This window comes from Zosterops lateralis (assembly GCF_965231275.1).
Source record: "Zosterops lateralis genome assembly, chromosome: Z".
Taxonomy (NCBI): Eukaryota; Metazoa; Chordata; class Aves; order Passeriformes; family Zosteropidae; genus Zosterops; species Zosterops lateralis.
The window spans coordinates 27,810,668-27,834,538 of NC_139800.1; the positions used below are offsets into that span (position 1 = coordinate 27,810,668).

General features: G+C 42.0%; 1 protein-coding gene across 2 annotated transcripts in view; it reads left to right on the top strand.

Annotated features, from left to right (window-relative positions):
* Positions 1–1,066: 1,066 nt before the first annotated feature.
* The window catches only part of ARK2N (arkadia (RNF111) N-terminal like PKA signaling regulator 2N), a 46,058-nt gene continuing 23,253 nt past the window's right edge, over positions 1,067–23,871 (top strand). The window contains exons 1-2 of one of the 2 annotated variants that reach the window (XM_083883486.1): positions 1,067–1,087; positions 16,831–17,644. In XM_083883486.1, coding sequence (XP_083739612.1) covers positions 16,921–17,644 — 724 coding nt within the window. In that variant the 5' untranslated portion in view covers positions 1,067–1,087; positions 16,831–16,920. Of the gene's footprint in view, positions 1,088–2,153; positions 2,339–16,830; positions 17,645–23,871 lie in introns of those variants that run through there. The other variant, XM_083883485.1, reaches the window with a different exon arrangement.

Consider the following 23,871-nt stretch of genomic DNA (forward strand, 5'->3'; position numbering starts at 1 on the left):
CTCTCAGCCGTGGAGTCTTGGCGCTCCTTCCCATGTATCACTCTTTCTGCAAATCCAAGGCAGATGCTCCCGGCCCTTGCCCGTGTCCTCATGCGTTCCTGTACTCCATCCCAAACTGCGCTGCCTGTTCCCGGCCGCCGTGTCCCAGCGCCTGTGGCTGCCTGCTGTCCTCCGGGTGTCTTTCAGGAGCCGTGCCTCCAAAGCACACTGCTCCCCGGAAACACAGGTTCTGGCTGTTTTGCCCCCAGAAATGCAGGTTCTGGGTGTTCCTCCCCCGAAGCAGCCAGCTGGGGGTGAGGGTTGATGGTTAAAGGCGCAGGAAATCGGAGCGGGCTCTGGGCTCTGCCCGCAGCCCAGCACGGGGAAGGTTTTGTCTTTGCTCAAGCACAGACTTTGCGACTGCTTTCCTTCATGCTGACACCACCGATAATGAATTCACCTTCCTTGACGAGAAAAATTTTACATATTTGGTGAGAAGTACCTCGCAAAGTACCGGTTTAAAAAATAATTGTGGATTCTCGAATGCGTGGTTCTGCTTCTAGCTGAGGATCTTAATCTCTCCTAACAGGATAAATACTTGTGAGGTGGCACGATGCCTGTTTATCTCGATCCCGTGCATCCGATCTGAGCGGTGGCGCGGCTCAATTGCCCGCACATTTCCGTGCTGCAGCCCCGGGACCGAGCCTGTGCCGCGGGGAGTTCTGTGGGAATGCCTAACTCTTGAGTTTCCCAGGATTTCCTGGCTCCGATCGGGACTTACGGACTGTGCTGGAATGATTCCTGCCACGTTTCCGAGTCTCGGGGCCGACACCTGCAGCTGTGCAGGACAACCCCGGGGCGGAGGAAAGCCAGGGCGGTGTTTAACGAGGGCATCACAGCGTTTACAGTCTGCTTTACAGTCATCAAAGACGGCATTACAGTGCCGCTGATTGGACCGCACACCTCCCCCACGCATTCCCCGGGGCTCGGCTCTCCAGACGTGCTTTCCTAATCCAAAGATTCCCTGATTCCGTGGCCTCGGGGAGCGCAGCGTCGCCAGGATCCGTGTCGAAGGGAGAACGTGCTCGGAGTGTGTGACAGTGACAGGGTCAGTGACACCCCGGGGGTGCTGGGGAGTGTGTGACAGTGACAGGGTCAGTGACACCCCAGGGGTGCTGGGGAGTGTGTGACAGTGCTGGGGTCAGTGACAAGGGACAGGGACAGGGACACAGTGACAGTGACTGTTACAGAGTGACAGGGACACTGACAGTGACACGGTGACACAGGGGCAGTGACAGGGCTGGTGATACGGGGACACAGGGACAGTGACTAGGGACTCAGGGACACAGGTGGACAGGGACACAGAGACACAGGGACACAGTGACACTGTGACACAGGGACAGGGACACAGGCACACAGTGACAGTGGCACAGGGACGGTGACAGTGGCCCAGGGAAACAGGCAAACAGGGACACAGTGACAGTGGCACAGTGCAGGGACACAGTGACAGGGATATAACGAATAACACGAATGCAGATATAGACAGGGACTGGAGACACTGTAGCATGGGGATACAGGCACAGAGGGACACAGGTATACAGGGACATAGAGACCTAGGGACACAGGCACATGAGCAAACAGGGACACAGGGACTTGATACAGGGACACAGGGACACGGAGACACAGGGACACAGAGGTGCAAGGACATAGAGACACAGGGACACAGTCCCACAGGGACAGGGATACAGGCACATGGACAGGAACAGGGACCCGGGGACACGGGGATGCAGAGACAACAGGCACACAGGGACACATCTGCACGGGGAAAGAGACACTGGGGCGTGGACATAATAACAGTGACATGGGGACACAGGCATACAGGGATACGGGTACATGGGGACAACAAGGACACAGGGATGCAGAGACACAGCGGCACAGGCACACAGGGACAGGCACACAGAGACACAGCCGCACAGGGACAGAGACACAGGCGCATGGACAGGAACAGGGACACCAGGAGGCAGGGATATAGAAACACAGGGACATAGAGACACAGACACACTGGCACACGACACGGGGACACGGGGACAGGACACGGGGACACGGGGACAGGACACGGGGACAGGCCCAGGCCGCGGCCCCCGGGGGGCGGCGCTCCCGCCGTTCCCGCTCCGGCCGCGCGGGGTCGCTGTGGGGCGCGGGCGGCGCGGCGGGCGGAAGTGACGGCGCGGCGGCCCCGGTGACATTCCCGGCTCTTCCCGGCCGCTCCGGCTGCTCCCGCGGCTCCGGCTCCTCCGGCCGCCCATGCCCCGGCCGCTGCCCCCGCCGGGGAGGCCGCGAGGGGCCCAGCCTCGCACAGGTGAGCGCGGCGCCGTGCGGGCGGGGAGGGGCGGCCCCGGCCCGGCTGCCTCCGGCGGGAGCGGCCCCGCAGGTCCCGGGCGCGGGCTGCGCCCCTCAGGGGTGGTCCTGAGCTTCCTGTCCTCCTGCCCCTGCCCCTGCCCCTGCCCCTGCCCCTGCCTCTACTCTGCGCTGGCGCGGCGAAACTCCCCACAGACCCCTGGAGCAACTCGGGAGCCGCTTTGTCTTTCCCGGGACTTTTGTAATGTGCCCCCTTCTTTTTTTTTTTTTTTTTTTTTTTTTTCTTCTTCTTCTTTCTGTAACAACTTTTGAAGTCGTGTGAGCTGTTGGAAGGTACCCCTTGGAAAAACAAGGGGTGCAAGGGCTCCCGTTGTGCACTTTTCTGGGGGTTTCTTTGCGTCTTGGTTTACCTTGGATGGTGTGTTCCTCTGGTGGGAAAATGTGTTTTGTTTCGGAAGGACGCCCAAGTTGCTCGTTGCGTATCTAGCCCGAATTACCCCTGTGCCCCTGACATCTCATGGGTTGCAGATGTGGCTCCGAGACACGCAGCCATCCGAGAGGAATATAAAACTTTACTGTGCTACTTGTTCCTTTTTAAAAGCGAAAAAAAGGGGGACTGAGCGGACTTGTAATGTTTTAACTATTTCCCCAGTTCCAGTACTGTAACTTTCTTTGCCTGGAGTTTATTGGACAACAAATGCCACTTTCTGAAAGAACTGGGGGGGGGGGGGGGGTTTAGTTAGTTTGTTGGGATTTTTTAGGATTACATTGCTTCCACCTTTGTTAAGTAGCATCAAAGTGTATTTATGTCTTAGTTGTTAACCGTGGAACGCGGCAACTTGGCCTTAAAGTTTGTAGGTACCCTGGTGAAACTGTAACTGCAATAACTTAGTTAAACAAGGTCGTGGTTGTAACTAGTTATGCACTTTAAACCAGCACAGAGTACCTAACAACACTTCAAAAGCTGAAAAAGACTTTTGTGTCAAGGTGGCAGAAGTCAGTCCTGTTTGATTTTTTTCCCTGACAAGTAATTCTAGCTTTTATAAGTGAATGAATAAGTAAATCTTTGAATCCTTCAGCATCTCTTTAAAAATGTAAAATTTCTTCCTCCCAGAGATTTTATTTAGTTTTAGATCTTCTCTGGTACTTGTCAAACATCAGACCAAATAATAGTTTCACTTACTGGCAAGGGCTAAACTATTTCCCTTTGTCAAGCTGAAAATTTTAAGTACAAACAGTAATGCCTCTCCCCTTGGAACAGCAAACAAATGCTACATTTAAAATGTTTCTTATAAAGCATGTAACCTTGCTTAAGTCTATTAAAAACATAATGTTTGACCTTGAAGTGGAAACTGAGCATGGTGCTCTTTTGAGCTCCTCACCGTGTGATTCTCCTGCCCCATTTGCCACCTGTAATTGCTGTTCCTGTGGTACAAGTGCTGGGAGCCAGGCAGTGGGGGCTGCATAGCTTTCCCTGCTGCCCTGGAGGAGGGTAATGTGCCCTCTGTGGAGGAAACAGGTCTGTAGCAAACTCTCAGGAGAACAGTGAGTTGTTTGTCATGTGTTTGCTAAACACAGACATCCCTATATATATATATGTATATATATATATACACACATGGTAGCAAAGCAGTGAGAGGAAGTGTGGGGAACTCATCTGTCCAGTAGCAGTTGTTCTTAAAAGTAATTTTCTGAGTATTTCTCACCTCTACTGATCTAGAGAAGGCTAGTTCTGTCTAGGCAAGCTCGAAAGAGGGTGGTTATGCGGCTACTGAAAGCCAATAAAAGCAGTTTTCTGTAGTTCTGGCTTACCAGGGACACTGGTGAACCAAGAACAAGGACACAGAGGATGATGGGAGGTGTCTGAGTCTGGGCAGCTGGTATTTCTGCTCCACTAGATGAAGGTAACAGTTCTGACTCATTTTGAAACACTCGAATTTTTTAATTACCCTTTGTCAACTATTCTGTTTGCTCTCCAGCCCAGTTGCTGGTTGGAGTGGTGAAGAGGTGCAGTGAGAAGTCAGGGAGAAGGGAGGACTGTGGCCTTTCGCATCCAGACGTGTGATGCATGTGACAGTGTAGCCTGGTCATCTTGCCTTCTTGGAGGGAATCACAGAGCACAAACCAGGAGTGGGTGCCTTAAGCTGGAGGGAGGGGAAACAGGAAGGAACCTGAAGCCACCCACAAGGCAGTTGAGAACAGTCATGGCACACAGAAAATGTTGCCCTGCTCTAGCTGATAAAGAGGAGGTAGGAAGGATGTTTGGGTGCCTTTGACAAGTGGGCACTGTGGAGGGGGTGGAATTAATGGGGTAGGTTAAGTTAAGTGAACAAAGAGTAAATACGGATTATCATGAGGGGCTTTGGACATCAAACATTAGGGAGATAAGTTGATATAACTCAACCAGAGCAACAAGATATAATTGCCTTGGCTGTCCTGACCTCTTTCTCCTTGCTGTATATTTATATTTACGTTTAAAATGCAGGATTCTTTGCCTGGATCCTGTTTACTTTCTTCTCTTTCTCTTGCGTATTATCACATCCACTCCCTGCACCACCAAGGATGTATGTGCCACCTTTCACCTGCCTGTATATCAATGTCTCACTGAAACATCTGTTAATGAAATGGGGGGTCTCTACGTACCACAGTGTGAAGAGGCTGCACACTGAGTGATCCAACTCTCTGGTTACCCTCTGACCAAAATACCACCAACTATCTAGCAATATGAAAGCTTTGGAAAGTTTTTCAAACAAGTAAATAGTTCCAAGCAACTGCCACATTCTTGTCTGTTAACATTTCAAACTTGTATTGATGGTACTTTTTGACAGAATTGGGTGTGTGGTCAATCTCAGCTTCTGTGTTTTTTTCTGCAGTTGACAGAATGGCTTAAAAAATTGCAACCAATGACAGAAACTGAACACTGGATTTAATAACACATTTACTAGATCAAAATAAAAGATTTAAATACCATAATTGCCAGCGTGTAACTTGTACTCTGGAAAAGAATTACTAAAACTTTTGCTGGCTTGAACATTAGTGGTGGCAAAGAGAACTGAAAATGAAGCAGCACTGGGAGAGGAGGGGCAGGCATAGTGCTGGGAAAGAGCTCTGAGATAAAGTGTGGTACAGTGTGTGTCGATGCTCTGAGATGACCTTATGTGAAAAGGAAACAACTTTTGGTTTTCCAGAACCAAAATAAATGTTCAGCACGTGAACGGGAGTTCAGCCTTTTTCTTTATCATTCTAACTCAGGAGCAGCCAAACTGATGATACTGGAATCTGTGGCAGCAGATACTAATTTCAGGGAGCTTAGACAACACAAATCGCCACAAAAATTGTACTTTCTGTCACATCTTTTTTCCAGGTTTTTAATACATAATGCAGTTCTGAGTTTATGACTTGAGGTTTGGAACACAATGTCCACAAATGTGCAATTTTGAGCAAAAAGAGAACTGGGTGAAAGGGATTGTAAATCAAAATGTGCATATGGTGTAAACATTAGCCTGTTGCTTTCACTGATGTAATACATCTCTGAGCTAAGCTGAGCGACTGATACCTCATCACTTACTCAGTGTTACTGTTTAAGGGCTCAAATTTAAATCTGCCCTCTTCCCACTCGTTAGTGTTGCCTCTCCCAGAGTCTGATCAGCATGAATGGAGCCTGTTGCAGTTTCTCCGTGGATGCAACTGGCTTCCTGCAGCTGTGGCACACACGGGTTACTGATGCAGGGCTGGAAATGGGATGTGGCTCAGCAGTGCAGGTGTTGCAGTGACACCGTGTCAGATGCATTACTGACTGCTCCAGGAGGTCAAGTAACTTGCCCATGGTCATGAGGTGCATCAGATTTAGGTTCAAAATGATTCCACCTAATATCCCTTTTTATTTAAGAAGGTATTCAGGGGTTTTGTATCAATTTAACCATGTAGTCTGTCTCTCCAATGATCAGAAATTGATCTAAATAGCAGAATAGCGTACAGACTTCAGCCTTACCATGCCTTGTGATATTTGGTCTCCAAGAAAACAGCTTAGAAGCTGTTAATAGTCAATCTGACAGCTTTTGAATCATAAGTGGACCAGGTGGTCATTTTCTAATTAAATGCAAGTATTTGAAGAGTCCCTCAAGCTAACATTTTCGTGTCAGTGTGTGTGGATCATGGATTTGACATTATACTGAGAATTCTGCAGTGTCCTGTAAGATGCTCTTCTGTGTGATGCTTCAAAATTTCCTGAAAACGAGGAGGAAGAGCCAGATCTTGAATAAGTGTTCCTCTTGCTACCTCGCTGCTCTGCTGTCTTGTTTCATGATGCTTGATCTTTAGCATTTCACAACTTATTTTAGAGAAGGCAGATTTCAGTTCCATTCATCCAACATGGGTAGAGGCCAAGTGACTCACAGTAGCAGAGCTGGGAATAACTAAGAGCCAGACTTTATAATACCAGTTGTCTGCATGATGAAACAATTACCATTTCAGTAGTTTGTTTTCCACTGGGACTATTGCATTTCTGTGGTTCCAGTGTGAGGCTGGTGCTCCAGTAGCACTGTCAAACATTTGAAGAAAAAAAGAATCAGGTTGTCCTGATAGCAAGGTGGGCTGAACCTGTACTGTTCTCTTGTACTTTGGCTTTCTCATCAGCTGGTAATTCTCCTGGCTCCTCAGCTCATTCTCCTAGTTCATGCTCTCTTGAAATGCCAGATCTTTCCAGAAAGACATGTCTAAGTAATCTGGCAAAAATCTTGGTAAAGAATAGATCAGGGAAGCTCTATTCTAATCCTGTGTGCTTGTGGTTGGACATGCAATGATTTAAACGCTGTCTCCTAGTAAAGGAAGTTGGGTGAAATGATGGTTGTGGGGTCCTCATTGTGTTTGGTGAGAGGTTTTTTGGAAAGGAAGTTGCCCTTGTGGGAAAAATGGTCTTTTGGGTAGCAATGCACATGAGTGCATTACTGATAAGTGCAATTTCTGTTGTGAATAACTAAGGTTCCTCCAGAGGAGGTAACACCTTTTGGTAGCATTTTGCAGAATCTGTTACGAAGAACCAAGTATTTCTTTGAGTATTGTGTTTAGAAAGCATTCAAGATGAAGTTCTGTTTTTCATGGTTCCACTTACTGTTGTTAACAAGCCATCTTATTAAATGCAAAATACGGACTTTGGATCACTCACTGTAGTAAAGAAAATCCAGGAATTGTTGAATAAAACTAAGCTAACGAGGTTCATTGAATATCTTGCCAGGGTTACCTTCATAAGCCCTCAATAATTAGTTATAGACTTCACCCGAGCTTAAAGTGAGTTTGATAACAAACACCCCATTTCCCTTGTTTGCTTTACAAGATCAAAACGGGTTTTTTTACAGTTTAAGACCTGTAGTGGATTTTGTTGTTTGTCTATATGGAACTCTCCAAGCTCCAGCAGAGATAAGGCCATGTTGAATTAATAGAATGAGGTCGAATTGATAATCCAGGCTCCGTGCTCTTTAGGTTTTTTTTCTTCCATCTCCCCTTTTACTGGGAAGGCTGTTTATATCTTCTGTCGCTAACAGTTAGTTCTCCCAGCTGAGCCACTTCTTCCTAAACAGGAACAATAATATGAGAAGTCTTGGGGTAAAAGGTGCATTTTAATGCTTGTTTGGTTTGTGGGGTTTTTTTGAGCGTGGGGGTAAAGAGGGAGTTAATTTTTTTAATTTTTTTTTTTCTCACGTCAGTACTCGTTTGCATGGTACTGCTGAAAACTGCCTTTTAATTTTCTTTTTCTCTTTTTGTAGCTGGTAACTTGGTATCTTCTTACATACTGTTATTTAATTTCTGTAGTCAAATACATTCAAAGTCTTTTATGTGTTGGGGGAAAGAAATGTCTGCTTTTTGGTCTGTCTGTTGTTCTCTTAAAGTAGAGCTCAAATTTCTTCTCCTCTGCTAACTGGAAGTAAATACTGTATAAAGTATGTGATAGTAAAGACCATGTTAGAGTCGTTTTTGGTGTCTCACATATGACTGGCTTTTGACTTGGTCTGTTCTTATTTTTTAAATACTCACGGTAGGTTTCGTTCATTTGTAGAACCAACCTGTGTTTGCTTCCTACTGAGACCTGTGACATGAATCCTTTGCTCTTTTAGGAGCACTACTGACGCGTAAAGACTGTCCTGTTGATCGTTAGCAATCTGGTGGATGCTGAAATCAACTGGCACCTCTTGATAGTGGTCATTTGGTGTCAAGAACAGCCCAACAGGTGTTAAATTTCATCATTTGAATACTGCATGACTTTGCCTTTAGTGTACTGATACCATTTATTTTTCAGTGGTATACCTCCTGTAAATCTGTATTTAGATTTGATACTACTAGTTTAAGTATTAAAGAAGCAAGTGAAAATATGTGGCTATATGGATAAGAAGATTATTTGAGATCAGGGCTTGTTGAGCTTGCAGCTCCTTTTCAGGCCTTCTGTAGAATTTGGATGTGTCACCTGACAGTCACACCATAGAATGGGTATCTTAATGACCTATACCTTATGGAAAAAACATTCACTGGTGTTGAATTAAAGCACTTGAAACTTTAAAATATCTGAGTGTCAGTTTTGTTTGGTTCCCATGGCGAAGATGTGTAAAAAAAATAAATTAAAATAACCAAAAAATAAAATGACCATAAAATATTTACAAACTGTAGAGTTACTTAGTATCTCATAACTCATCTTCCTTAAATGGCTTAAACCCACAGCAGGTCTAGTTCAGTGTCTTGAGCTTTTGGGTAGCTGTGAGTGATGTGGAGATGCTGGAAAATCGCTGTGGAATGTGGCACTTGAGGACATGGTTTAGTGGTGAACATGGTGGTGGTGCTTGGTTGAAGGCTGGACTTGATTTTAGAGATATTTTTTTACTTACGGTTCTGTGAATATGGCACTGCTGAGATGGATTTACTGCTTTGAAGTTGCATCGCAGTTGTCCTGATCTACCAGTTGAAGCTGTTGGCAAATGACACAATGTTGATTACTTTCAGGACAGCTCAGGTAAATGTTCCTAACTTCTGCTCCGAAAATTAGGATTAATTTTTTACATGGTGCTCAAGCAATTCAAAATGTGGCTTTTATGTGAGCATTAGTTTGATCGTGGTAGAAGAATAGACCAACATTTTTGAGGCGATCTGTTTATATAATGGGAAAGCACAGAACCCATTTTGTTCAAGAAACAGAAATGGATAGATAAAGTGGGAAAATCTGTTAAACTCAGTATCTTAGAAAAAAGATGGTCCATCCATGTAAGGATCCTCTGTAGGGTGATCTGCAGACTGAGGTGTAGCAAAGAGAAAAGGGAATTTTCATTGTGTTGATTCTGCCACTTGTTATATTGAAAGAAAAAATGTAAAAACGAGTCACTTAAAGTTTTAGGAACAGGTAGTAATAAAGATGTGCCCCCTCTAATTTTCAGAGTAGAGAGCTTTGTAGACTTTAAATTGTTGTGCCCTTGAGAAAAATTGTTTCATTATGAGGAAGAGATTCTTAGAAGGCTAAGTGCAGCCAATCCTGCATGCTTTTATCTGTGTGCGAGGACAGTGATTTTTTTATTGTGGGATTCCAAGTGAAGCTTGTGAATGTTTATGGAAGCCTGTGTGTGGGGTTGTGAGATAAACCTTAGCTGGTACTTGCCTGTCCTTTGAAAGAGGCAGAATATGAGCATTAAGCATTACAATGCAAAAACTTGTATTTAAATGTGCAGTCTTGCTTCTTACGTAGGATAAAAAAATACTGCTTTTCAAGATACAAAGGATGCTCTGCAAAGCTTTGTATTAACACACTTGTAATTTGTATTCGGTCTAGGGTAATTTGTATATGCAGCCTGTTGAGCACTCAGTAGGAGCATCCTGTTTTTAACCTTCATTTATTTATGCAAAACCAGTTGAAACACAGAATTAGTTTAATCCTTTCTTCTTTTGTTTTGTCGGTTCTGAAGGGTCCTGTTCTTTGGGGTTGCTACCAGACCTGATTTGTGAATCATCTGATAAAGATCCAGCTCCACTCCCAGAAATGTGCCCTAGGTAGAATCGCATGCCAGTGAGTCAGCTTTAGGGCAGCATTTTCAAAGGAACGCTATATAAATTACACAGTATCCCTGTGGGGGCGGCTCAGTGTTATGAAAAATCTGCTGTGGAGCATCGTGCACACACATCCACACTGAGCTGAGTCAACTGTCTTGAGTTAAATTGACTGAGTGCTGGTCTCATTTCTGTTGTTTTAAGTGCACCGGTTTGTGTGATGCTTAAAAGAAAATGAAAAGGAGTGTGTGGTATCTTCGGGAGGAGCTGAACAAGCTGGAAAGTCCAGAAAGTGTTGGTATTTCTACATTTATCTGGGTGCACATGAGTCTTTCCTGATGTCTGATTATTTGAATTGGTTAATTTTTAGTTAATAAGCGTTCTTCTATCTGGTGTAAGGTAATGGCTTTAAACTAACTTTGAGTAGGTTTAGATGAAATATTAGGAAGAAATTCTTGTTTGTGAGGGTGGTGAGGCCCTGGCACAGGATGCCCTGTCCCAGGAAGTGTCCAAGGCAGGGCTGGATGGGGTTTGGAACAGTCTGATCTAGTGGACAGTGTCCTTACCCTTGGCAGGGGATTAGAACTGGATCATCTTTGAGGTCCCTTCCACCCCAAACCATTCTGTGATTCCCTGATATCTCTGCATTTTTTTGTACTAAAATGTCACTGATGAGTTCACTGAATTAATTGTGTTTGTTTTCAATGGAAAGGAAGGTGATTTGAGAAATAAACAAGTGTGATCGAGATACAGCTACACCTGCAAAGGGTTTTGGTGAAGCTTCAGAAGTGAACAGGTTCATTAGCACTTCACATCTTGAGAGTTACACGTCCTTCTGTCAGAAGAGGGCCTAGCTTTGTGTTTTGCCAAAAAATTTTCCTGTATTATGAAAATAATAAGGCGTGCATTACTGTCAACTCTTCAGTACGCAGGCTGTATGCAGCTTCTCTCCTTTCACAAACTATCCTCCTCAGACACACAGTCTATCAAGTGTTCGAGTCAGAGTTCTTAATGAGCTTATCTGTGTGTTTACAAAAATAGTCAGCTGTTTTACATAATTTTATTAGTCTCTGTTTTATGCATTTGCCATTACCTCTCTCACACCTCTGATTTATTCCATCTCTATTGGGTAAATGTGAAGTAATGTAATCCACTGGCAGTGGAAATAATTGTTTGTGTAAAAATGAGCCATTATAGTGTTTTGTTCCTCATAAATACCAAAACATACTCAGATTTAGATGAAAATAACTGACTTCTGTGGCCCTGAAACTATGAGGTTGGAAATATCTGGAAGAATCTCTAGTTAACTGTGTACTCTGAACAACTTGTATGCAGCACTGCAGTGCTTTTCATTTCTGTAGTCGCAAAAGCCTAAAGAATGTACACAATGTTACTTGCTGCAATAACATAAGTACAGTTTCTCATTTAAAGAAAAAGTATGACTTCCAGTTGAATGGTAAGTGGTGAGAGGAGGTGGGATGTTCAAATTGTTTTCTTTCAGCACTAACTGAAAGGGTGCTAAAAGGCAGTGTTCTGCTAGACAATTTTTTTCAATTCAACAATTGCTAGAATTGGCATAAGAAGGTGATATGACCATAAGTAGGGGAAAGAAGTGATTGGCCGGACTGTGATTAAGAGGAAATGTGTTAGTAATAAGCTATAGCAAGTTTTCCAGCAAGCTGCTGTGAAAACACTAGTACCTCCAAAAGAAGAAACTGTCCTGTCCATGGGTTCAGAAAAAGAAGAGCTGGTTTGCTTCGTACAAGCAAGACATTTGTTTTCATTAGTCAGCTCAATAACACCTGAAATTACAATGTACAATTAAGGTTAGGGTGTCATGTGGTTTATTGAGTATTTCAGGCTGTTGTGAGATACTCCTTGTTCAGCTTAAGTAAGTTGTAAGTAGAATGAGTAATATTCTAGCTGCTAATATATGATATGTGATTTAGTACATTGATTGCTTGGCCTGAGTAGCAGGATTTGATGAAGCCTTCAACCTGAAGCTGTGAACTTACAGCTAAAAATGTGTGTTTCTTGAACGGAAGTAATTTCCTTAGTAATCTGCCCAATAGCTGATACAGAGCTGTGTTTTGTCTGTGTTGTGGGAAGGACATCGATAACAAACAGATATTTTAGTTGCTACTGAGTACTGTTTACCTAAGTGGAGGCTGTTTTAGTCCCCTGTGCTCTGCCAGGGAGCAGAGGCACCAGGAGTTCAAACCAGACATCAGCAGGCAATAACCACCAGCACAAGCTGTAGTTCCACATGAGTTGAAAGGCCTGGACATGGGGAAAGAACCCAGTAAGGTGCTGTAAGGCCCCAAAAATCAACAGTGAACTAAGAGGTGAAGGCAAGATGTATGAGTGATGGGTGCTTAAATTGTGTAATTCCCTGGGGATTTATTTCTTTGTTCAGGGTCCCTCTCCAGAGACACACAGCTGATCTGCTGTTCTAACACTCTGTTAAATTATTTATTTTTATAATCTGATGCCTGAGACTCTGCTCTGGGAAACCTGCTGTCTTTAATATAAGTCTTTGAGCCATAGTATAAATTACATGAAAATCGTTCTTTAGGAAGCTGCTATCACCTCTGAGGCTTTTTGCTCTTAATCATTTATCTTTTAAATTTATGAAAGTTTCTTCCCAGAGCAAACAGTGCCATGAAGGAGCACTCAGGACCCTCTATGTAGGCCAAACCTGTGAGTTCAAGGTGTGATGAATACAAAATAGCAGGCAGCTTTTAATCAGATTTGTTTTTTTCTACAGAGATGATTTGTGCTTGCTCTCCCTTCCCTCCTTCCTGTAAGCTCTGGCAGAAAATGTCACTTACTTTGTCATTTTGATTTCTGTTGGCTTATTGAAAGGAGTCTGCCCACAGAAGGATGAGCCAGTTCTGTGCACAGGAGGGAATATGGATGGTGCAGTCACAGTTAGGTGGGAAAAGAATGGGGACAAAACCCAGAGAGGTTGGGCTCTCTCTGCAAATCTGGCCTTCAAAATCCTTCTGGATTTCTTCCCTGAAGTGCAGATTTCCTAGTGTACAAATTGTGTACCTTTACAAATGAATCCATGACTTGAAAATGTTTCCCAGGATAATTTAATGGTTTCTGCACACTGGTTTTATGTGTGATTTGGAAAATTACATTTTCTGTTAGAAAAATCCAGCACAGCAGTTTTTATGAAACTGGCTTTTAAAATTGTCATTGCAGTATCTGTTCATCAATAAAAGAAGAATGCCATTTCTGATCAATGTCTAATTAGGTATCCATCTGTGTCTGTAAGCATCACAATGTATTTTTCAGTGCTGTATTCTCATTTCAGTAGAAAAAGTAGTACTACCTTGAGATTTCCTCTTCTAGTACTGTTACTAGAAAGGTGAGTGGCAAGAAAAGAATGGGAGTTTTTTATCCTCTTCCGTACATTTTTCATGAAGGACTAAATAAGGACTTCTTTTCTTTCTTCGAGACAAGGCTTTCCTTGGTGTAGATATTTTCTGCCAAACTCCCTGCAGAAAAGTCTGTTTGAGTCATGGTAGGATGGGTTTGGTTTTGTTTTTGGTTTGGTTTGGTTTGGTTTGGTTTGTTTTTTTCCCCCCACTGAGAGAAAGGCAAACTCTGGTTTATATATATGTGTTAATAATTGAATTGATGATGTCAAAAGAACCAGTTCAATGGACCTGTAGAGTACAAACTTTACCAGAAAAAAACCTAAAAAACAGTGGGTTTTTTTCTATATATGTGGAAATCCATCAGTGTCATGAAATTATTATTCGCTCCTCTACTGCCAATTCACTGAAAATCACTGTGTGAGGGATCAAACCAGTGTGGTTAGAGTAGTTAAGATCCCACCTAATACTAAAAAAAATCCAATAAAATCATTGTAATTGAGCTGTTAGCAAGCTGGCAATGTGCAGATGAAACTTTTTTTTTTTCTGGCTGATAGACCAAAGAGATGGGAAGACAAGTGCAATGAAGGAAGGCCGTTGTTACAGCCCCTTTGGGAACTGTGAGGTAAATGATGTTTCCAAGTAGGACATTTTTGGAAAAAAGTCCACAGCTGACTTTGGCTGTCCTTTACCTTCGTGTCAAGCTCTGTTATTTGTGCTCTCCAGGCTAAAAGTTGAACAGTGCAGAAACTGTTCTGCAGTTATTAGTATGAATATTTAAGTATGTTTTTGTTTGGCCAGCTAATATTCTTTCAGTTTGTGTCTGAGCAACCACTGTTTTCCCTCTGTGTACCTTTCAAAACTCTTGGAGAAGATATTTTTCATTTTAACGTGCATGGCCAGAGGAAAGCTGGGAGCTGCACTAGCAGGGACAATACAAATTCCACTTGTTCCATCATCAAATCTGTGCTTTACTTACCTGTATAGTAGGAAAATTATTTGATAATACAAGTTTGTGAGCAAATTACATAGAAATACAGATTTTACTGATAGGCATTTATGTCTCAGAATGTGTGTATTCTTCATTTGGGTTTGTTGGTGCTCTACTGTAGCCTTGGAAATACATTGTTCCTATGATATTTATTGCTTACATGGAATTACTGTCTCCAAAAAGTCTTTTTCGAAGTTGCTTTGAAGAGAGGATTACTCAGTGCAAGTATGCACAAATATTTTTCCTGATACACATATTCCTCTATTCCACAATATGCATTTTATTCTGGTTTTTGGAAGGGAAATGCTGATTTATTATTTGGGATTTGGGCTTTTTGGGGTTTTCTTCTCATATTTAGCAGACCTGGCCTTGTCACCTCCATCTTTCTTGTGATGTCTTATATTAACCAGCCTTTCTCTCCCTACCTGGTGTTTTTCCCCCATAAGTATTTTCATCATTTCCTTGCACCATACAGCAGTTCATTCATTAGCCTGAAGGAAGTATGAAGTATTTTAGTATTCTCTAAAAATGGAGTTTCAGAGTGGATTAGGGCACACTGGACAATGCAGAGCCTTGCACAGCACCTTTCAGAAGCAGGGAAGTACCCTTATATTGTGTGTTACATACATATATACAATTACATGGTTACAGGCAACTTGGAATAGATCAGGAAAATGAAGAAGAATTCTCAGGGTACAGAAAAATCTCTCTGAACTATCCATGCTTCCTTAGGGTGCTCAAGTGCTGATTTGCCTTCTCTGCAGAAATGCAGTTTTTCAGATAAGATTTCACTGCTGTGTTTTCTTGCCTAAACTTTGTTTTTTGAAGTGCCATAAATTTATCATTTACTGTACTTCTGAAGCTATAAAGGATTTGTTCCATGCTATTCATCTGTAAGTGAATATGGTAATTGAAAGATCTTTTTTCTGTGTTGTATTCCAAGAGAAAATTCAGGTGAAGGGCAAAGTGTGAATAATGAAGACAAAATGGTAGCTATTGATTTCTCCAAGAAAATTTCCTTGAAGTTGCTTCAGGTACTTTTGGGTAGATTATGTTCAAGTTATCAGTCAGATAAACAGCTTGGTCTTTGTATTTGCACCGAAGCAATACAATTTATTAAATTATAACTTGAAGTGAAATGTGGGCTACCTGTGTGGGTAGATAATATTTCTTACTTGCAGCCCCTACTGTTTAATGCTTCTTTGCTGGCAGATTTGAGAGCAACTAAATCAGCCTTGAGGTTCTCATATAACCAGGGCTTGCATGGGAGAATTCAAGGACTTCCTGAATGGTGTATTAATGTTCCTAAAACATCTTTACATGACTCACCAGCAGGGTGATTCTCTGATGAGAGCAGTCTGTGTGACATGTGGCTAACGCCTTTCGAGCCAGAGCATGTAGCTATGTCTCTGATAATTCAGTAGCACTTCTTTATTTAATAAGTCTTTGGTAGGTAGGTGTTCCACTGGGTACCCCATTCAATGTGACTCCAATACCATTTTTCGTGGTTATGTAGATGAAGGAATAATTTGGTGTAACAGGATGAGTTCACTAGGAAAAGGTAAATTAGGAAAACCAGCATTCTGCTGACCAATAAGATGCTATTCTGTAGAGCCAGGATGGGAGAGCTGGGGGTGTTCACCTGCACAAGAGAAGGCTCCAGGGAGACCTCAGAGCCCCTGCCAGGGCCTGAAGGGGTTCCAGGAGAGCAGGAGAAACACTTGAGACAAGACAAGGGAGGATGGCTTCCCACTGCCAGAGGGCAGGGAGAGATGGGGTGTTCGGAAGGAATTCCTGGCTGTGAGGGTGGTGAGGTCCTGGCACAGGTTGTCCAGTCAAACTGTGGCTACCCCTGGATCCCTGGGAGTGTCCAAGGCTAGGTTGGACAGGGCTTGGAGCAGTCTGGGATAGTGGAAGGTGTCCCTGTCCATGGCAGAAGGTGAGACTGGATATGCTTAAAGCTTCCTCCCAAACCACTCTGGGATTCTATAAACCGATTCTGTCTGCAACCGAAACCGTGAATTGTTTAAGGTAACACTGTGAAGACCAGGCTGAGTTCCTTGTGTAATTCTTTCCAACTTCTCTGTTCCTCTGCAGGCTCCTGGATTGCTGCAGACCACATCTAGCTCACCCAGCATCCTAGACAACGTGCTCAATGCTTTGAGTCTGGACAGACCTTGCTCTGCAATGAAGATGGAGGCAGTAGGAAAGGCAGAGGAACTTGTTGATTCAGAAATTCCACCAAAGACTTCTGAAAAGCAAGAGACTGCTCCTGATGAAGACAGGCCTATAGAACTCGAGACACAACCTCAGAACGACAGTGTGCCCACTGCAGCAGACTCTGCAGTGCTCTCTTCCATGCCTTGCTTGCTGATGGAACTGAGGCGGGACTCCTCGGAGTCTCAGCTGGCATCTACAGAGAGCGACAAGCCAGCAGGCGGCCGAGTTTATGAGAGTGACTCTTCTAACCACTGCATGCTTTCCCCTTCCTCCAGTGGGCATTTGGCTGACTCAGACACGTTGTCTTCTGCAGAGGAGAACGAGCCCTGCCAATCTGAAGCCGCTGCAGAGGGAGACCCTTCTGCGGTGTCCGTGGCTGCGGTCGGGAGGAAATCCAGGAGATCGAGGTCTGAAAGTGAGACTTCAGCAATGGCTGCCAAGAAAAACCGACAGTCTAGCGATAAGCAGAACGGCCGAGTTACCAAGGTAAAGGGTCACCGGAGCCAAAAGCACAAAGAGAGGATCCGGCTCCTGAGGCAGAAGCGGGAGGCGGCTGCTCGCAAGAAGTACAACCTGCTGCAGGACAGCAGTACCAGCGACAGTGACCTGACCTGTGACTCCAGCACGAGCTCATCAGACGACGACGAAGAGGTTTCAGGGAGCAGCAAGACAATCACTGCAGAGATACCAGGTAGAGGATGTTTTTTAAACTGAACTGTAACACGCCTGACATCGTTTCTCAGCTCTCATGCTAAGTTAGATGACTGACACTTGAGAAAAACCCAGGAGAACTGCAGCTCTGTGTAAATTTGAAGACTGCAGTGTAATAACAAGATGTGGGCAAATTTTAAAAATCTCTTCTGAGGTTCCTGTGCACTTTTGCGCACCAACAAAGCATAGAAATGGTAAATGGGAGGAAGGACTACCTTTGAATTCTGGATTTTTCAGATCTTTGTGAGCCTATATGAACTCATGTCAGTGCGGTCAAATCCCCTTAGATGGTGATAATCTAATTCTTAAAATAAGTGGCCAGCTTTGCTTTAATATATGAAGCCCACAGCTTGGCAGCTGTGTTAGAAATGGCACAGCACACCTCTTGCCTATGTAACAGTAAGGTCCTGGCCATTATTGCACTTACTCTGTGCTTTCAGCTCAACATGCCAGTGCATGACAAACCTGCTTAGCCTTATTGTAAGTTCTTTGAGATTGCAGCTGGTCACCCATTTTAGGATTCAGATAAGATTACACAGGTGCCCAAGCTATATTCACACCTAAATTTTCAACATTTTAGACAAAATGTTACCATTTTCCTATGTCGTTAGGATCAGTAATTTCTACACTTTAAACTTTCTGACACGTCTGTGTTAAGATGAGAGGCAACAAATTATAGGGGCCTTCTTGTCATTTTATTAGTGTCATTTTATTAGCAGAAGAGAGTTGAATTTTCAAGGTTTTTGTCTGCTGAGTCTTTGTTGTTTTATTAGTCCAAGTGCTGTGGATAGGGTTTATTATCCTACTGTGTGAATTATTCTTGCAGCATATTATACCATAGAACCATCATATGGCAATCAGAAATAAAATCCGTAAAAATAAACTTTTTTGCTTGCCAATTTTTACTGGGTTACATGCCTTTTTGCCTGTTGTACTAGAAGTTTTTTCTTTTTGAGAAAAAGAACATCTTACACAGGGCAAGAACATTTAAAGGAAAACTGCAATATTAAGTTGCTGAACTAATGCTTTCTAGATGAATTATTAAAATACTGCAGCAGATTTTACAAAAAACTGATTTAACTGAGTTGATTATGGATGATGCTGTCACCATGAAAACTGGCATTTCTCCCACACCTGCTAGGAAGCGGGTTGCACAAAGGAAGTAAATATTTATTATTAGAATGTCTGGAAAAGGCATAATATCCTCCTATAATAATTGTGTAGTAAGCTTTTAATAGATATCTGAATTTTTATTTAGCAATTTAGTAGTTATTCAGTCTTGTGGCTTTTAGAGTTTTTGCCTTTTTATATATAATATTTACACTCTGGGCAATTTGAGCCTAATTTAAAGCCTGTTGAAGAAGACTATTTCATTGATTTTTGGGGCGGGTTCTTCCCCACCTCTCAAAAAACCCCAAAACACACAGAATAAGTCCCTCAGGTCACAGTCTTTTTTTAAGCCATGAAAGTACCTTGTGACTCAGAATGACACCAAATGGTATTTTCAGGTATGCTTAGGTTTCTGAGGGCCATTGTGGGGGAATTGACGCCATTCCAGGTTTTTGTTTTTTTTTTTTTTTTTTTTTGTTTGTTTGTTTGTTTGTTTGTTTGTTTGTTTGTTTGTTTTGTTTGTTTTGTTTTGTTTTGTTTTGTTTTGTATTGCTTTGAGTTTCTGTACTTGACTCTCAGTCCTGACCATGAGATACTTTTGGTGAAGGGATCACATCGCACAAAGAGCTTGACTATTATGATGGTTACACTTTACCTGCAGTGCAAGAGTGTGCAAACCATCCCGAGGGAGGGGCACTAATATTTACTCTAATTTCACAGTATGTGTCATCTGCTTGGTGCTGAGTTCTGTTTAAGACATTTAAAGGTTTGTGCTGCCCTCTCAGTGCGATGGGGTGTGAAGCGTATGCACTACATTGCAGTTTTCCTTTAAATAGAAACGGCTTTGCTTTGTGGGAAACGCCTTCCACGTGTGAGAGAAAAATACCCTCTGTGGAGATAAGGATGTAGCTTGTACAAAAAACGCAGCCTGTGCTGCTTGTGGGTGAAGGAGACGTTGTGATTTTCAGAGCTGCGGTGGAGCTGTGAGTCTGGTTGGACTCCCAGCGCTCTGTCTCAGCGGTGGGTTCCCAAGCCATCTGCCATCTCTGCCTAGAGCTGGCAAAGGACGCAGTTCCTTCTTCTGGCTAGAAAGCCATTTTAGTGCACTTAGCAAAACACTGTGAATAGCCTCAAAATTGAGAGAGTGAATGTGTAGATAGAAAACAATACAGGGTATCAAAAAGCATTAATGGAATGTCAGGCCGCCAGTGTTCTTGGCACACAGTAGAAAGCTGAAAGGTTTGACTTCAGTGTCAGTACATAAGCATGAAAATCTTTTCCTTTACTTTTAAAAGAGTTACTTGTACATATTGATGCAGGAGAGTTTTTTACAGGCAGCGTGTGTTTCCCTTAGTCTGGGTTTGGACAGTCAGCTGCAGTCTTGGTTACTTACTCAACATCACTTATTTTCATATTAAAAATTTTCAAATATTTCAAATTAAAAAATTTCATTTTTAGCCTTCCGTTGCCTGAAAAACAGCTTTGCCAACAGAAATGCTTTAAAGTTTTTTTGTGACAGTTAATTTGGCTCTCATGGCAAAATTTACACAGGCTCTTAAGCTGTCAACACAGGTAGTGTTACAGCAGGCAGTTTGCTTCTGTGTGGTCTGAAAAATTAAATTGCCACATTTGAGAATACAATAGTATTTTATGTTGTGTCACTAAAACTCTTCCATTTAAATAGTGCAGTATCTTAAATAAACCTTTTTTTAAACTGTCCACATTGCTGGCTCTGAAACATGTTTGGCTAAATTTGTAAGGTAAAGAAAACAGTCGCTGAGATACGTGATGATGACAATGCCACGAAGTTACAAACAGAGCAGTTGTACAATAGATAGTCAGGTCTCTTGGCTGAACTTAAAGATACTATGGATTAAAATAGTGTCAGGCTTATTTTTCTGCTCAAGAAAGACTGAAGAGTTGAGATTTTACTAGTGATACTTCAATACAAGTGCTGAGAGCTGCACAGAAGCTCAGCACAATGTAATCTACAGTATTCTGAATGCATCCTGTGGTGTTAATTCATACCTGAAAATACAGGTTCAGTCTAAACTTCAGGGGTGCTCCTGAGAACCTTTTCACTGATGTGAGCAGTCATAATCTTCAGCTCCTTATTTCAGGGAATGCCACGATTTTTGAATTATTGCAGATGAGGAACAATTTTTTACCTTTTAATGACTGAGCCTTCTCTGTTGGCATTTAAGATTTTGCCATTCTTAAACACCACATAAACCTGGTGTAGGAATCCTGAAATAGATTCTGCTAGACTTCCTGATGTAATATTAAGTTTTTCCTTTAAACAATTTTACATCTGATGCTGCATTTTAACTCTGAATGAAACTGGCATGAGAGCAAGTCTAGGAATCAGTATTTGTTGCTCTGTAAACACTTCTCTTTTGGAAAAAGCAAGGGATTTTTAAAAACAAAAATAATACACAAAAATATTTAGCATTTACCACAATTGCACTTTCTACAACTCAGAAAAATCATTGAAATAGGGATGACTCATATTTTAGGCTATCACAAAAATATGTGTTAATGTTGAAAAAGTTGGATCTCACTTTGTTAAAAAAAAAGAAGACAAGGCTTTTAAAAATATGCAGTGAACCCAAGGAGATGGCACAGGTTCCTTCCTCCTAAGAACTATGCATAGATCTTGGATGAAGCATCTGCAAGGGATGAATTTGGTTCAAGTAACTCAGAATGACCATTATAATTAATAGGTAGGAAAAAGAAATAGTCTGTTAAGAACGATTTGCTGGAAGATACTAATTTGGAAGTCTGCAGCAGAATAACACAGAGGAACCAAACAATGCTAGTTAGAATGACTATCTCACATTGTTATATTGCCAGACTTCCTAAATTAAATTACTTTGGATTTGGTTATAACTTAGGTTGTACTTAAGAAATACCATAAAAAGACAGCATTGGGCATTTCTTGGGTGCTGTTTTGCAGGAGGTGTTGTTTTGAAAATGAGAGTGGAATCTTTGATTCTGACCCCTTTGTGATCTCAAATTTCTTCTCCTTTAAACTTGGCATAATTAAAAAAACTCTATAACTTAAAGTTTATAGACGGAAGAGGGACCAATTAAATAAATGCTAGCATTTTTTAATGTGAAAAAATGCATTTTTAGGCTTCGAGGGTTTTTTAACCCTAAAATAAAAGATTGAATAAGGCTTGTTGTAGTAACTGCACAGGAAGCATTTAAAACATTGTTATGCTGCTGCTCTAAATTTGAGATACTCTATGAATGATACCTTTTAAAATTTGTATTTCAGGGCTATTTATATTTCAACACGTACTTCATTCAGTTTACAAAACAATTTTGTTTACTTCAACTGTTCTAGTTCATTCTTAACTTTAAAAACCTGAGAAGATTGTCTCACTTACCACCTTCAATAGTTTTTATTTAAATTGCAATTAAAAATTACATTACTTACTCATATGTCTGTGGAAATCAAAAATATTGTAAGTCAGTTTCTTGAGTTTAAGCTAAAATCCAGACTAAAAACAAATAAACAGAATCATATTGGATGTTTAGTACTAGAACTAAATGAACAGAAGAAATACTTCTTTTAGGGAGGAAAAAAAATATTGACTATACAAAAGAAGCCATGTTTTAGGAAAAAAGGTCCCATTTTACTTAATTCATTTTAAGTAAAATGCTGGTGGAGGGATACAAATTAGTTGCTATAAAGTAATTATTTTTAGCAGAGGACTTCAATGCTGAATTTCCAGCATATCTGATAGGCAAACTGATGGACCAGAACGACTTAAAAACTGCTCTTCAGAAATAAGAGAATAACCCTGGGCTTTGTTTAGCTGTAACTGAAGGATCTGTGTATACCTCACGTAAACAGCTCCTAAAAAGAATGTAGTGTTTAAGTGATACTGTAATTTCATGTACTCAGTGAAATCCCAATAAAGATTTAGTGCCTTAGGGGTTTTTTTAGTAAGCATTTGCTTAGGTTATGCAATGATTTCTCTCATTCTTAGGGTATTTTTTATTATTCTTAAGCTAGAGAGTGCCATGAGTTTCACATTTAGATATTAAATATCATCTTCTGTACCTTTGTGTAGTGTAATGTGATGTTTGTCTTGTTTTGGAATTACCTTTGGTAACATTTGTGTGTTTGGATGGCATGTGCGTATTGTTTAGGATTCCTCAAACGGGTACCAAGCCTCATTTTCTTGGGGGTTTATTGCTTCCTAGAGGATTCCTGAGTGAACTCTAGACTTTAAAACATAGATTCCACTGCTTTTTGTTATTGATGTATAGAGTAAGGCCATGAAGATTGGACTTCTCTTCTGGCTGCTGCAGTTCTTCCTGATAATCCCAAAGCCAGTCATTTCCACCATGCTTTTGATGGATAGCTGGAAGCAGAACAGCTTCCCTCCAACCATTCCCTGTTTTCTGCCTTGCCTGGGACTGGCTGTAGGAATGTGGCTCGGGGTAGGATCCTGGCTGATGTGAGGCTGGTCATGGCTCTGTGGTGTGCAGGTTGTCCCTGTGATGGAGCTGTGTCTATCACGCCTGCTCTCCCCTCCCTGTGTTTTTGTGTTTTGTGTCGTGTGTTCTCCTCATCGGTGTCCTGTGTGCTTCCCGAAATCAAGCCAAGACCTTTGGGCCAATCCAACCTGTGTTTAACAGCCCGTTTATAAAAGGGTCCAAGTGTGTAAGTAAAATACACATAATTATTCAGGTTTGTCAGTTAAAAAATAGCATTTTGGTTTGCAGCTTAATAGAACTAAACATGTTATTGTATAATGTTCTTGACACCTTCAGCTGAATTCTAAACAAATTGCAAGGGAACTGGAGCAATTTGGTAATAAAAGAGACCTTTGTGACAGAATTGTCTGAGACTTTGAGAATAAAAATAATTTTGATGCCAAAATCTCTATTATAACCTCAGTGGGTGTAAAATTTTATTATAAGGGTAATAGTGTTGGTTAATATATGCTAATTCCTCTCCTGTTGTGATATCCAAGGGGCGGAATTAGAAAAGCTGTTTTCCTCAGTTAACATGCCTTAATAAACAATATTATGTTCTTACTTAATGATGTCTTATCAAATGGCCTCAATGTCTTTAAAGCT